The following is a 16,788-nucleotide window of genomic DNA, read 5'->3' as shown; positions in this document are numbered from 1 at the left end:
TTTTTTAGATTTTACGTTTCTTTTTTCAAATACTGGATAAGGTAACCAGTTACTTGATTGATATTTGACAATTTTGTAAAAAAAATCTTAAAGCTAGGTTAAATAACATGTACTAGGAGGGATAACCAATTATCCTGAGAGGAGTAACTTTTTGCCATAAGAGGGGCAACCAATTACCATAAGAGGGGTGACGAGTTACTCATATTAAATATGAAAAGAAAAATAAATTTTGAAGGAAAAATAGGAAGAACACTTCATTAAAAAATGAATAATAAGTAACTATGATTTTAGTGACATAAGTAACCAGTTACCATAAAGAACCCATAAATGTACACACACATCAAAACGTGAAGGTAACCAGTTACCCTAAAAAATATACATACAAAGAATGTGAAAATAAATAGTTATCCCCAAAAATATACACACAAAAAATGGGAAGGTAACCAGTTACCACAGATCTGATATATAAAAAAAACCATATCCACCCCCTTTCCCTTCTCTCTCATCTTCTTCATATAACTAATTTTTCTATATTTGAATGTTCTCATCAGGGTAACTGGTTACTCATTCACGTTTTTATATTTTTATTTGTTTTTTTTTCAAAATTTTGGTGTTCCTATAAGGGTTACTGTAAAAAAGAAAATGCTGAAAAAATTGATTTGAATTTTATTACATATAGTTGAAAAAACTCTAAAAAAAATTACAATAATAAAATATAATAAATTAATAAATAGTAAAATAATTATGTAATGTTAAAATGTGTGAAAAAAAAAGAGAAAATGGAATGAGAAAAGAATAAGTACAAAAAATGAAGAAAAAAAACTAAAAAATATGAAAAAAAACAAAACAAAAGAAATGTTGAAGGAAAGAAACAGATGAATGAATAAAAATGAAAAGAAGAAGAAGAAAAAAAAATATGAATGAAAAAATTAGTAGAAAAAAATGAAAAAAAAATGGAAGAAAAATAAAAGAATGAAAAAAAGCACATATGTATGAAAAAAGAAAAAAGAATATGGAATGAGGAAATAATAAATACAAAAGAGAAGAAAAAAAATGAAAAAATGGGAAAAGAAGAGAAGAAAACTGAAAAAATATGAAGAAAAAAAATGCAAATGAAAGAAAAAAATAGATAAATAAATAAAAATGAAAAGAAAAGAAAAATGGAAAAATAGAAAGAAAAAAAATAATAAATGAACAAATTTGTAGAAAAAAATGGAAGAAAAAATAATAAAAAATGAAGAAAGAATAAAAAATTGAAAAAAATAAAATAAAATAAAATTACCTTCAAAATCAAAGAATACACAACTATAATAAAAAAATATGTCATTTCTATATGTTAGTTAGCCACTAATTATCTTTCTCATACTTTAATTTTTTTTTAATAATTTTTCCATATAAATTAAAAAAAAGTATAATTCACGTGATTTTGAACATTAATAGTATAAAAATCATATTTTTTTTAAATTCCCCTTAGGTCAAACTATGGACTGCTGAAAGCTTAAGCCTTTGGACTACAAGAAAGAGTTGTTGGGCTTGCAACTATAGTGGGCTATAGAATTAGAAAGTTAGAAACTACAATCTGTTCCTTCTATTTACTAATGTTACCTTTGTAAAAATAAATGACATTATCTCACAAAAGAAAAACCCAACATAATTTTCATTTTCAAATCCCAATGAATGAAGCATATTTACATGAATTACACTCATTAGTTGAATCTAGACATTTGAAAATAGATCAATTTCTCAAGGTTGGTCTAGGTACCAACAAACAGATACCACAAAGCTATTCGTTTTGCTCTTATTAACAAAATAAACTGCCAAGGTACCCCATGCATTTAAGATATTTGCTATTTGGTTTGAATTTGCAAAGAACCCTAGAATAGTATACCTAGCATTGAGTACTCTTGGCAAAAAAAGAAAAAAAAATCCCATTTGGGCAAAAGAGCAAAGATTTTTAATTTGGAGAGTTTGGAAAGCTAGTGAGAAAAATCTCTGATATTTGAGAAGTTGTTGTGAAAATGTATATATAATATATTGTACACTTGAATGAAAAGAATGGTGTAGACTAAGAAGGCCTTTAATGGAATGGGGTCTAGTGAGTTTTGAGAGGCTCACATGATATTGTCTTCCTTACCAATGCATAGAAGAGTGTCATATCTCGAGTAAATTTTCTGTTTTTGAGATTGGCTATGTTCCAAAATGGTTTCCATTGTGCTGCAACTATTTTGTTCCAAGTGGGCTCCCCTTGTTGGTTTTTTACTTGGTCAGGGTTAGACAAATCACATATCTATGTGTCAGCCAGAACAAAGTTTCAATTAATGAGTTTAAAGACAGAGTTATGTGAACTTTCAAAGGGGCAAGCAAAACAAATTGCCTTCACAACCACTAGTTTTGAGTTAGACATTTTCCAAGAAATTCATCTATATATATAGGCATATTAGATAGAGCTAAATCATCAAGTGCTCTCATTCTCTACTAGCAATTTTTTGTTTTGTTTAAAAACTCTAGACTTTCTCTAAAGCAACAGCAAAAAGACATTGTCAATATGGCTTTTGGATTGCCTAGTTTTGTTCATGGTAAGAAGGCTTTTCTGAGATCACTTTCCGGCATTAAAGAGGCAGCTTCGAAGTCTTCAACCATTCCAAAAGGCTACTTTGCAGTGTATGTTGGAGAGGAGCAGAAGAAACGATATGTAGTACCTCTTTCATACTTGAACAAGAGTGCATTTCAAGAATTGTTAAGTATGGCAGAAGAAGAATTCGGATATGATCATCCAATGGGGGGACTCACAATTCCCTGCAGAGAAGATATCTTCATTGATATAACTTCTCAATTGAAGTGATTGTAATTTGAAGCACTAACAAAAAAGAGTTAGCAAAAACAATTTTGTACACCATATACTTATTCTCCTTTTTAGAAAAGAGAGAATTGTTTGATTATTGAGAAATTTGTGAATAGAAAGTGAAATTTGACTACACTCTCCATTTGTTTGACTTGTTCATTTTGCTTGTTAATCTTCTTCTATTGAACAATATGTCTGTTGTATGCCAGAATATCAAAATCCATTTGGCATCTATGAGCTGAAACCTGTTTACAAAATCATTTTTTAGTACATAAATCTCTTTGAGAAGAAGATTATTTTCAATAATTTTTTTACAAAAAGTTTTTTTTTAAAAAAAAAAAAAAAGCCATGGGAAATATTAAGTTGCACAATGGTTTTATCCAAATGAGCAGTAAAAATCAAACAAAAACTCTGTTCTATTTTGTTAAATTTCAATTTTATCTTGCATTTATCTTCGAGAAACAAGAACTTCAAAATTTGACAGAGGTTACTCATGATCATATCAATTATTAAAGAATGATTTCTTCAACATTTGAGTCCTTATTATTACTTTTACTGCGGTAATGTACTCCCTGATTGAGACTACTCATATACTTTTTTTGTCTTTTCCAATCTTTAATATGCAACATTGAGCCATTGAACTTGTGACTGTAGAAAAAGAAACTAGACAAGAAATCTACATCAGAATAATCTAAAGGATAAAAAAAATAAAAAATTCAACCAAGTAATCCATTGAACAAAGAAGTGAAATGCTTGGAGGTATTTCAATTTTGATCTTCAAAGAATAATATTTCACATTGCACTTTCAATATTTGAATTACTACAACAACTATTTTGTTAAAGAATGGAAGTGGACAGCCAAAACTTCAAAATTTAGCATATGAGATGTTTTAGTCATGTCCCATATCTAAATGGTCACAAATTTAAAAAAGAAAAAGAAAGAAAGATTCAGAAGAATTTGATAGACATGTGGAATTTAATAGTCATTTCTCAACCACTAATAGATAGAAAAGAAATAGAAAAAGAATGTGGATTAAAAATATGCTTTCACTGATTTTTCTTTGCTGCATATCTTTGGTTTGTGGGCTCCTCCTGCCTTTGTAGTTTGCTCTCTTGATAATAAATACACTTAAGTATGACTCAAAAGACAAAGCCATGTGAGCTTCAAATGCTTATGTCCCTTGCAAATTCCTAACTTAAGGATAATTTCGAAGAAATCCATTCATGTATATATACAGCCACATTACCACACACCTAAATCATCAAGTCTCCTCTGCCTTCTCTACAACTACAAGCAAGTTTCTTTGTGAGAAACTCTTAAACTTTCTCTAAAGAAATAGCACTCTCAGATTGTTGATAACATGGCGTTTAAATTGCCTGGTATTATCAATGCCAAGAAGACTCTTCGCAGATCGCTTTCGGGGTTCAAAGAAGCAGCTTTGAAGTCCAGTTCAATTCCAAAGGCTACATTGCAGTCTATGTGGGAGTGGACCAGAAAAGGCGATATGTAGTACCTCTTTCCTACTTGAATGAGCCTGCATTTCAAGAATCGCTAAGCATGGCTGAAGAAGAATTCGGATATGAGCATCCAATGGGAGGACTCACAATTCCCTGCAAAGAAAACATCTTCATTGATCTCTCTTCTCAGTTGAATTGATTGTAAATATCATAGCACTATATCATAATTTAGCTGAAACACTTTGTACGTAGATCATACACTTTGACCATGAAAAAGATTGTTTGATTACTTGTGAAAGTTGTATGTAGAAATTTTTCATTTGAATCTACATATTCTCCTTTCATTGGAAACTAAATTAAGATCTTTGGAAAAATTTAGCTCTGATTTGCTTACTACCATTTTCTATCAAATAAAATCTCTTGTTGCTGTGCCAGCTAGCTTCAAAATCCATTGACCTTTATCTGCTAAGTACTTAGTATTACAAAGCATTCATCCTTAAAAAGACTAGCAGATTCTTATAAAACAAATGCAAGTAACTGTACTTGATTATATATTGTTTGTATTGAATAAGTGTACAAGTGTTTCTTGTTTTCCTGACACAGAGTTCAGCAAAATTTGAATATATTATCTTTCATTTGTTGATTACAGAGCCATTTCAAATCCCTGATAAGCCCCTCAAAGTAAGCACTGAAATACTATACCATTTTAATTTAGAGCCTAGAAATTAAAAAAATATGACAACAAGTCACATTAAAATTAATAAAATAAAAATAGCAAGAAGGTTTATGACTAGAGAAAAGGCTTCATCCGAAAGAAAAGTAACTTCATCCAAGAATATAACTTTATCAGAAATTTTTTTAAAAAAATGGAAATTTCACTTCTTTGGGTGGACGACTTCTTTAAGAAATCCAATGTAAAAGTGGAACACAACTTTTTTCCTTGCTTAAATCTAAATGAAGTTTTGAAAAGAGTAACTTGTACAAACCAATTAGCTCCTACATATTCTATGCATGATTCTATGTTAAGAATTTTTTGGAATTATTTTTTTGGTTTGAAAATACCAAAATTGAAAGTAGACCAAGAACATGGACAATGATTCAATGTCAGATTCTTAAGTAAAAAAGAGATTCCAATCACATAAAATTCATGAAAGAAATTTCGAATAATATTCATTTGTATCATTCTTGGGGGAAACGTTCTTTTAATCCCAGTGAAAAAATATTTACAAGGTATGGCATTGTCTGCCTAAAAAATTGTAACAATAAGTTTTGTTAGTGGTTATCATCTATTGGTGTCTAAACTCATAAGATTAGCAGCTTAAGCGAGAAATAAGATCGATGAAGGCATCTTTTGTGCAGGGAATTGTAAAAGCTCCCATTGGATGATCGAATCCAAATTCTTCTTCAGCTTGACTTAGAAAGTCTTGGAATGAAGGCTGGTTCAGGTATGCCACTGGGATCACAAACCTCTTCATCCTGCTTTCACCACCAGCATAAACTGCTAAAAATCCTTTTGGAATATCTTTTGTGCTTGAAAAAGGCCTCTGAATGAGTTGCTTGGCATGAACTAAGCTAGCAAAGAGAAAACCCATGTTGTAATAAGAGTGTTTCTAAAGGAAGAAGAAAGAGGTAAAGTGGGCAGAGATAATTCAGAGAATTAGCAAAGAAAGCTTGATACTTGTGAGTTTGAGGACTTGGGATTTAGTGATCCCATTCTTATGTGTATTTATAACAACTACTCTTTGATAGGATGTGTAGGGCATATATATCCATTTCATTAAAATGAACGGTTAAGTGAGGCAAAATCCTTGTGCAATCACATGGTATTGTCTAACTAGTCACGATTATGGATTCAAAGTTCAGATCCGGCTGCTTTGCAATTTTCTTTCCCTTGTTCCCAAGTGGGCTCCTTCCTTCTAAGTATATCTATCTTGCTCTTCTTCCAAACCCCACTACTCCTACTCTGAGGACAATGGACCATAAGTTGTCTTAGGCATGTCTCATATCAAAGTGATCACATATTCAAATCAAGATGTGGATATACATATACAGGTGTAGTGTTTTCTGCTCTTCCTCATCCACTAGAAAAAAAAAAGATAGACAAATTGTTAAAATGGTTTCTTTAATTTGTTGCATGTATTTTGCTTCAAGTGGGCTCCTGCCTTAGTAGTTTGTTTCTCTTGATAGTGTCCAAATCACAAACAATTAAAGTAAGCTTTTTCCAAGACAGTACCATGTGAATTCAAATGCCTATGTTCCTTGAAAATTCAAAAACTTAATTCTCACCTGCCTTTACAGCCATTCATGATCTATATATATACATCCACATTACCACACACCTAAATCATCAAGTCTTCTCTGCCTTCTTTACAACTACAATCAAGTTTTTTGGTTGTCAGAAACTCTTAAACTTTTTATAAAGAAATAGCACAAGTAGATTGTTGATAATTAACATGGCGTTTAAATTGCCCGGTATTCTCAGTGCCAAGAAGACTCTTCGCAGATCATTTTCAGGGCTTAAAGAAGCAGCTTTGAAGTCCAGTTCGATTCCGAAAGGGTACATTGCAGTGTATGTTGGAGAAGAGGAGAAGAAGAGATATGTAGTACCTGTTTGGTACTTGAATGAGACTGCTTTTCAAGAACTACTAAGCATGGCAGAACAAGAATTCGGATACGATCATCCAATGGGGGACTTACAATTCCATGCAGAGAAAACATCTTCATTGATCTCACTTCTCAGTTGAATTAGTTAATGGGTTAATTATTGTATCTACATGTAGCTCTGACATTAATTAGCACACAAATTTTGTATATCATATACTTTTTTTTTCACTGATGAGAATATGTTAATAGAAATTGAATTTTGATTCAAATGATTATATTATGATTCATGGCTAAAATACATAAGTTATTGTCAATTCAAGCAATTGAATACTTAACATTTTTTTTACAGAAAAAATACCTAAATTCAAAATTTTCGTATTAAAAATGAATTAAACACTTAAAAAGTATTTAAAATATAAAAATTAAAAAAAATAATTAAAATAATATAAATAAAAGCTTAAACACCTATGTTTTTTTATGGAAAATTAAATAACACCATAGCCACCACTATTATAATAAATTATATAAGCTTTTATTTATATTATTTTAATTGATTTTGGATTAAATTTTAATAAACTATCTATTAAGCTTTTATTTATATTATTTTAATTATATATTATTTTTATTTTTTAATTAAATTTTATTTATAATTTTTTAAGTGTTTAATTATGTTTTAAATAATAAATAAAAAAAATTTAGGTATTAAAGTACTTGGATGACATCAACTTAAGTATTGTAACCGTCAATATCATATTTAATTAATATCACATCAATAATTAACAAAAAAATTTACGGTAGGTATTTACGGAGTACGAAATTCTTGAAGTTAGGTATTTTTTCCGTAAAAAAAACTTAAGTCTTTAAGTGTTTGAATGATAACAATTTAAATATTTTAGCCACCAATAAATTTTTTTGCCATTTTGCTTGCTGTCACTTCTTCCATCAAAATCCATTTGCTCCATGCACCATGATTTTACGTACTAAAGGTTGAGAGGTAAAGAGAGATGTGCGAGAGAGAGAAGGAGTACTGACCTCAATTTCTCTTAACTAATTGTTAACAAAACTTTTTTTAAAATAAATAATACATCATGAATATATAAAACAAAACTTTTTAAATTTTACAGTGTTTTATTCAAATCTTCTAGATATATTTTAAAAAAATTTGAAATTGTAAGATTTGAAAATATTGATTGAAAATGAAAATTATGTTTCCAAAAACTTAATTGGATAGTTGTTTTCTTTCTTTTTTTTTTTTTTGATAAAATGAACTTTATTGATAAAAATATTATAAGGTCATAAGGTCATACGCTGAAGGACTAAACATCCCGAAGGTAAACATCCCGAAGGAAATCAATGATGTCATCTAATCAAACAAGTTGTTGATCTATCCTAACAGCATGTGCAACTAATCTATGAGCAGCGATGAATATGGATTCACCACAACAAAAAATGTCATTTGCGTCAGTTTATAACTGCCACAATTGATTTTTTGCGTCAGTTTGATATGTGACGCAATTGCCCATGACGCAAACTAGAGTGTCATTTGCGTCAGTGGGGCACTGCCACAAATTCCATTTTGTGGCAGTGTCCCACTGACGCAAATGACACTTTGGTTTGCGTCAGTGAGGCACTGCCACAAATGTTAAAAATGAATATTTTTTGCGTCAGTTGGGCACTGTCACATAAAGTATTAACCAGGGAATTTGCAAATGTTTATGCTAATTTCCCTGGCCTATTTTGATAACAAAAAAATTAGCACCAAAAACAAAAAAACAGCAGCAGAAACAGAAAAATAGCAATATAAACAGAAAAACAACAGTATAATTTTTTTTAAACATTTATCTAGAGTTAACATTTGTGATCAAAACTATAAAAGTAATTCAGATATCAAAGTTAATATATGTACTCTTGTGTGTTCTAAATTTCTAAGTATATTAAACCTACTTAAACTAAAATTTCATCACCAACTTGCTCAAATTACTAAATCTTACAAAAAAATTGGGCAGCATTTCTCTTATTTCTATCATATTTCCCAAAATTTAAATAAATTTATATTCATCACATAAATACAACAAATCAAGTAATCAATCAAACATGCACAATTACAACATTATATCACCGCAGCACACAGTCTCAAATCATATCTCCACTATTTTATAATTCGTACATTCTACTAAGTTCAATATCTTAATAATATATTTAGGTTTAAAATATTACCTCTAATATAAAATCCTCTAAAGCTTGATCTCGCCAACAAAGTTGTCAACAAAATACCTACTCAAATATAACAATAAACAAAAAAATAATAAAATTTTTAACAAAATGTAAAGAAAAATATAGTAAAGCTATATTGTAACTAAATAAACAATAAAGTGCTTAAAGAAAACAAATAATTTGTTATATGTACTCATTTATATACTTAAACCTGAAATAAAGTTTTTTTTTTTTTAAAAAAAGTTAACAAATCACATAAAGAAAAATTGACTATAAATATCCTAACTAAATCAATAATAAAATATAACTTAAAAAAACAAACAATTTTAATATATACATATTTAACCAATTAAACCCAAAATTTCAAAATAAATTTAAAAAATTAACAAAATATAAACAAAAATTTACTAATAATAATCAAACTAAACAATTAATAAAATGAAAGTTATACAAAATATATCCGTTAATATATATATACACTCATTTATATAAGTAAATTCGAAATTACATTAAATTTTAAAAAAAGTTAATAAAAATAAAATAAATTATAATAAAAATATTCTAAAAAAATCAAATATTAAAATGCAAAGTTTAAACCTAAAACAATTACATAATCATTAATATAAAACTATCAAAAAATTAAAAAATCCGAAATAATGTCAATTTATAAAAAAAAATCACAAAAATTAAATTTAAATCACAAAAATTAATAAAATTGCACTTACTTGTGGTAATTGAGCAATGTGGGTTCTTGATGTAGAAAACCCAAAAAAACCAAGAAAGTTTATGGGTTTTCAAACTACAATCTTCAAAAATACAAAATCTATACAAAAAATTCAAAAAAAACTATATATAAGTTACATAAACATATATAAATCATTCTTTTTACATTAAAATTGAATTTTTTTTGATAAAAACGTACCTAGGTGAGCAAATGTGGAAGGAGGCGCCGCTGGTTTCTCTGGTTTTTCAAGCATTTTCGTTTCTGAACATTAGGTAAATGGGTCTGTACACGGGACGATGAGGGCTTATTTAGGTTATTGGGGCTGTTTAAGTCAGTGCCCCACTGACGGTAACGGCCCATTTGCGTCAGTGGGGCACTAACGCAAACGCTCCATAGTGAAACGCGCGTTTCACTTAGGCATTTGCGTCAGTGCCCCACTGACGCTGTTAACGGCCCGTTTGCGTTAGTGGGGCATTGACGCAAACGACCCCATTAAACAGCGTCAGTGTATGTTATGACGCAATTGCTCTATCATTTGTGGCAGCGCCTAACTGTCACAGATGTTATTTTTTGGTCAACAGCGTCAGTCAACTGCGTTGACTGACGCGTTTGACTGACACAATTGCCCTTTTTTGTAGTAGTGATTAGAGATATTCCTTAAACACTACTACAAAATTGGGCTTTCTCTGCAGTTTTTTTCCTTAATACTCTGTGATTTTTGGGAGTAATAGGAACCGCAATGTAATCGACCCCTGAGAAAAATCCACGAAAAAACTGCAATTAAACCTTTTTTATATAATTATATTTTTATTTCTTTTCATATATATAATTATTTTTTATTTCGAAATAAATACTCTTTTTAATACCAATATAATTATATTAATAATAATATATTCAATACTAAATTATAGTTAAATTTTTTAATATACAATACCATATTTTATGTTATTATTATGTAACTAAATTTTATAAATTATTATCTAAATAAACATAATGTATAAATTAAAATTAAAAAAAAATATTCATATATCATTTTCATTAAAAGATGTCATTTATATATAGATAATTAATTCGGTATTTATACATAAGAAAAATTAAGAACATGTGAATCAAGTTACACATAAAAAAAAATTAGACTTGATAAATAAATGGCAACATTCTTGCTAACCAGTCATTTTGTAGTGGAAGTAGGTTATCCTTGATGTCTCCCCCAGTGAGAGACATTGTTGGCTTTTAATGTCTCCAAAATAAAGTCATAAAACTCTTATATTGTTGTAGTGTGCTGACCCACATATAATTTAAGGGGCAACCCCCACTACTAAAAAATTGACGTGGTACCACAGTTTTAAATTGTGGTAAAAATGTTCATACAACAGTTCTGATACTCGTGTCCCATGCAGTGTAGTGTCATGTACTAGCAGGAGATGATAGTTCAAATAAAAATGTCGTTTCATATATCACAAGGACAACAGGTGCTCTGAAAATGCCGTCCCCTGCAGTACATGATACACTAGTTTATGGGCAACTGTTGTAACATGAGACAACATGTTTTAAGCAAACATTGTGTACCACACACAAAAAATGGGAAATTTTTTTCCTGTTTTAAATCTCTACATGCATTCAAAATTTATAGTATAATTACAGTATAATCCAAACAAAATCACCCAGCATACAAAGTCAAAATAATTTAGTATATTATAAAACTAAACTTACAAGATTAAAATATATAATTCTTGTCTTAATTATGTAAATACATTATTGTCTTAACTATGTAAGTATCCTTAAAAAGATTAAAATGTAAATACATTCTTGCCAAAAAAAAAAAACTATGTAAGCTAGAATGACAACTAAACATATCTCACAAACTATGAGTATTATAACATTATACATTAATTAAATCAATTAAGTTGCAATATTCAATTTAAACCATAACTATCACCACTTCGTAAGATTCTTAGTTCTAACTAAATTTTTGAAGTATACACAAGACATAACAAACTACTAGTCATTCACACGTTTTACCTAAAAAGTGAACAACAAAACATAATCAAATGCACAAAGAAATTAATGTTTAAAGATAGCTCCACCCTCCAATCCATGATTCATTATGCTCTTGTTTCCATCGTGATATTCGCTCAACTACATAAGAATTTAAATAATTAATACATAAACACATACTTAATAGTGAACTAAAAGAGTAGAAATAGAAGTAAAAATATTTGAAACAATAACTCTTTCAGAAAAAAAAATTATAGATAAGAAAGATAAAATAGAGCAGAAATATATTTATGAAAACATGAAAATATTTTATGAGTAGTCTGAGTAACAAAGATTCCAAGAAATTAAAAGTTGATATTACACCACGTAATCATAATATTAATGTACACCTAATCAATGATAAATAAGGCACGTTATAACACTCTTATAAGGCATTGCAAGAAAATTGATCATAAATAAGAATAAACAAACGAAGACTTGTACATTCAAGTTATATAAACATATATAAATATCCAGGGAGTGACTATAGTGAATCCATCTTTTTTACAATATCAGTGCAATAGTTTGTGTTTTTTACACCTCGATAATTTTTTTTCCAATTTTTTTATATGACAATATACATTATAATAATTTAAGAGACCCTAATTTTCAAGATAATTTACAGTGTCAAAAACAATGTTAAAACAGTTGATTTTTACATACGTATACAAAAAAATAAGCACTCGTGCAACAAGCTATTTGAATCCTGTTTTCAGTACCATATAATTTATTCAGAATTTCATAAAAATTTGTATGATGTTCTAGATAGCTACAATGTACAACATCATATAAAAAATTTAGGATTATATCTATCCATGTGTCGTAAATAGAAAAAATGATGCACTAGTGTTGTCAAAAAAATAGATGCGTTGTAATCGCTCCCAAAAAATATATATAATTTAAAAATTCTTTGAATGCATGGCATTGCAATTTTTTTAAAATTTCGTGCACCCAATGGTGTTAACTTTCACGTTCTTCAGTATTTTAATGTCAAAAATAAAGACACGGTTAAGCATTAATCGATTAAGACTTTACCAACTTAAGTCATAAAGGTTAAGCAGCATATGAAAAATAGTTTTACTTTTTCTTGATTGATATATCAATAACTACATATATGTGTGTGTTAATATCGATGAAAATATCACAAACAAGACAAAGGAAAGAACACAAATAGAGTTATTCATTATCAGTAATCAATGTAAACAAATTAGAAACTAAAATTTGCATAATTAAGAACCAATAATTACAAATTTTAATTGCTAAAAAAATCCTATCTAATATTTTGATTAAAATACATAGTTTTTGTCACTAATTATAATAAAATTTATTTTTTAAATAAAATAATTCTCAATTAGTGTTTTATAAAGAAACAAAATATTTTAAATAAATAATATAGTATGAGGTTACAAGTCACCCATTAAATATTTTTAGTTAATTACTAAATTAATCACAATGGTTCAATAACTATCTCATATAACTAAATTTAATGTAACATTCATGGGTATATATTTGAGGTAAGCATTAAAGTTTTATGCAAATTTTTATATTTTTATTATTCTAAAATAATATGATTTGAAGAAGTTGATTGGAAAATAAAATTATACATTTAAAATTATTAATTACTTAGTTGATTTCATTTCAAATAGATAAAAGTAATGAGAATATAAAGAAAATATAATAATGTTGTTTTTTTTTTAAATATTTACCGAACATTTAACTGTTTTTATTTAAAAATTGAAATTTAAGTTTTTAATTTTTGATGAGATTTTTCTCTATTTTTTTTTATTTGAAAAAATCTCTATTATTATTGTTTGTTTTACTAAGAGGTAGTTTATTGATTGGGCGTAGTCAAACAAATTACGTCACATCTTATGAATTAAATTTAAATTCGATAATAATAACATGTAAAAGATACTCTTATAATAGAATTTTTTTTTATTTTAATAATATCTATGAGGTAAATTTAAAATAAATAAACGATTTTTAAAGATAATTCATTATGTATATTTATATGTTTATATAATAAGCATATTGGGTTTTAAATTTAAAGATTTAAATTATCCTTTTAGTTTTAGATAATATAAATCAAATTTGAATAGTGTAACCGACATAATTAATTAAGCCTATAAATATATAATATAGTACTGAGATAGATAATCATTCTCTCTTTCAGCACTCTCACATCTAAATTACGTCTCGATCCCTCTAATTAATCATCATCGTCAGTGTGAAAAGTCCCAATGGGGTCTGGTTCTAATTATGCTTACAATACCGAAAACAAGAAGAAGAAGAAGAAGAAGAAGAAGAAGAATACTAAGATGGTGATGAGCATGGCATTTGGTTTTTGGCAGCGCGTCTGCAAGGGTTGGACTAGGATTAATAAAGACGAAGCTGTTTTGATGATGAAGTCCAATAAATCCTCCATTCCAAAAGGTCACTTTGCAGTGTATGTTGGAGACGATGATGATACTGAGCAGAAGAAGAAGAAGCGTTATGCAGTTCCTCTCTCGTACCTAAATCGGCCTGCATTTCAAGAATTGCTAAGCATGGCGGAGCAAGAATTCGGGTACGATCATCCCATGGGAGGAATTACCATTCCCTGCTCGCACCACATCTTCCTAATTCATCTCACTTCTCCACAAACCAATTTCACTACATGTTGACTACTGACTCTAGATATATAATGTTCTCCTTTTATTCAAAATTTAATTTTATGAAAAATTAGTGAATATTTTGAGCAAATTTTGAATATATGAATTAATGGTACTCTTGCAAACTGAACATTAAACATAAACATAATTTGTACATTGAATATTATAAAAATGCTATTCAACAAGATAAGTTTGCATTATTACGACGTGACAAACTACTCAACTTTTTCCAAATGATTATCTTCTCTCTTCTCATACATTAACAAATACAAATTTCTAGAGAACTTCATGAAGAAGATCGTCAACAAAGAGTTCAACAAATTTGAAGTAGAAATTAGACTGCCTCTATTGCTTGTTTTAACTGCAAATATATCTCAGTAAATTGAAATTAATTGAACAATGTTTGTTTTGACTGCAAAAAATATATCAGTTGATGGAATGTTAAATGAGATTGAGTAAGATAATTGTTATTTGTATATGAATTATTTAAATTATTATGTATGGAGGTTGTACAGGATGGATATTAGGTAGTGTAGTATGATGATGTTGATTAAGTTGATAAGTTGGAAGATTGGTGGGACAAGGAAGAGTTATGTTTTAATTTTTATGTGTGTAGAAAAAGAGGAGACAAGGTAGTAAGTTAGTAGTAAAAGACTTGATTTGGCTACTCAAGCTTGGTTACAATTTGGAAGCTTGATGGGGTATTTATAGTTGCTTACCCCTACATTTAATTTTATCTAGATTATTCTAGTTCTATATGATTTACAACTTTTCTAGACTTTTCTAATTGATTTACATTCTTCTTGATTGGTTACTTCTAGTTTTCTAAATATTATAGGCTTTTCTAGTTTATTTATTTTACTAGATTTCTAAAGTTTTCACTAGAATATTCTAAGATACAAATATTCTAGAAATGTGTAGCACATTTTAACACTCCTCCTTGGTACACATTTCGGTAACTCCAATCATGTCTCGCAGTAGCTCGAACTTGCCTCTTGGTAGTGCCTTTGTGAATATGTCTGCTACCTGCTCTTCAGTCTTGCAGTGCTTGAGCTCGATTTCTTTATTTGCTTCTGCTTCCCTGATGAAATGGTACTTGATGCTTATATGCTTAGTTCTACTGTGAAATACTGGATTTTTCGCCATTGCTATCGCAATATATCTTTGTAGCTTCCTTCTGTGATTCTCCCATGTCTTCTAGTATTTTTTTAAGCCATATAGCTTGGCTTGTAGTCATTGCTGCTGCAATGTACTCTGCTCCAGCTGATGATTGTGCAACTGTTGCTTGTTTCTTTGAGGCCCATGAAAATATTCCAGATCCAAGTGTGAAGGCATATCCTGACGTGCTTTTCATGTCGTCCATGGATCCTGCCCAGTCACTATCTGTGTAGCCAATCAGTTTTGACTCATTCATGACTTCGTACCAGATTCCGTAAAGTTTTGTTCCTTGTAAGTATCGAAGGATTCTCTTGGCTGCTCCGTAGTGAACTTGACTTGGATCATGCATGAATCTTGATAGAAGACTAACTGCGTACATTATGTCTGGTCTTGTAGCAGTTAGATAGAGTAGGCTGCCGATTAGACTTCGAAATTTTGATTCATCTGCTTTTGGTGAGCCATCTTCCTTCTTGAGAGCTTTATTGTTGTCTAATGGAGTTGATACAGTCTTGCATCCCTCCATTTTGAATTTCTTCAATAGTGTCTCCGTATACTTCTTTTGTGAGATGAAGATCCCATCTTCTTTTTGAGTTTGTTGACGCCGCTTTTCGTCAAACAGTGAAAGAAGAGCACGTAAACAATAACTGAAAATGGCCAATTGAAATAAAACAATGTAAACACACGATTTTTACGTGGTTCAGCAGTTAAATTTGCCTAGTCCACGAGTCTTTATTATTAAACTCAAGATTATCTCTAGGAATTCTTCAAGAATGAATTCTCCAGAGTTTTCTCTCAAGAATCAGAATTTCAGTCATTTACAATGGTGCATGGCCTCTCTATTTATAGGGAAGGCTGCAGAATACTATCCCACATATTTTGGGTAGTTACTCTTTTTGTGTAAATAAAATAAATGGCTTTAAATGCCTATAATCAGATATAACAGGAAACGTCTCCTGAAGATCAGGGGACGTATAACTGGCCAAATAATATCCTATGATTCTAGGGGATTTACAATAATAAATGAGGATTACATCTCATATTTATAACATTTGTAGATATTCAAGGTGGTTATCGCGTATCTCTAAGGCTTTAGCCTCCCA

The 16,788-nt window shown here is 29.3% G+C and overlaps 2 protein-coding genes and 1 pseudogene across 2 annotated transcripts; 2 read left to right on the top strand and 1 right to left on the bottom strand.

Moving 5' to 3' along the window:
- Positions 1-2,462: 2,462 nt before the first annotated feature.
- Positions 2,463-2,977, top strand: LOC133783891 (auxin-responsive protein SAUR21-like). The gene has a single exon (XM_062223492.1). It carries the CDS (start codon positions 2,546-2,548, stop codon positions 2,840-2,842), a length of 297 nt encoding a protein of 98 aa, XP_062079476.1. The 5' UTR covers positions 2,463-2,545; the 3' UTR covers positions 2,843-2,977.
- Positions 2,978-6,661: 3,684 nt separating this feature from the next.
- On the top strand, positions 6,662-7,116 carry LOC133783890 (auxin-responsive protein SAUR24-like; annotated as a pseudogene).
- Positions 7,117-15,647: 8,531 nt separating this feature from the next.
- Positions 15,648-16,211, bottom strand: LOC133784852 (secreted RxLR effector protein 161-like). Its single transcript, XM_062224126.1, has one exon. The coding sequence runs from the start codon at positions 16,209-16,211 to the stop codon at positions 15,648-15,650; it is 564 nt and encodes a 187-aa protein (XP_062080110.1).
- Positions 16,212-16,788: the final 577 nt, after the last annotated feature.

This window comes from Humulus lupulus, chromosome 6 (assembly GCF_963169125.1).
Source record: "Humulus lupulus chromosome 6, drHumLupu1.1, whole genome shotgun sequence".
Taxonomy (NCBI): domain Eukaryota; kingdom Viridiplantae; phylum Streptophyta; class Magnoliopsida; order Rosales; family Cannabaceae; genus Humulus; species Humulus lupulus.
Note: the sequence above shows the minus strand (reverse complement) of the source record. Positions and strands in the feature narration are given on the sequence as shown.

What these genes read in the sequence shown, in the direction of transcription:
- LOC133783891 (XM_062223492.1), top strand. Translation starts at nt 2,546, where the DNA reads ATGGCTTTTGGATTGCCTAGTTTTGTTCATGGTAAGAAGGCTTTTCTG.
- LOC133784852 (XM_062224126.1), bottom strand. Translation starts at nt 16,211, where the DNA reads ATGGAGGGATGCAAGACTGTATCAACTCCATTAGACAACAATAAAGCT.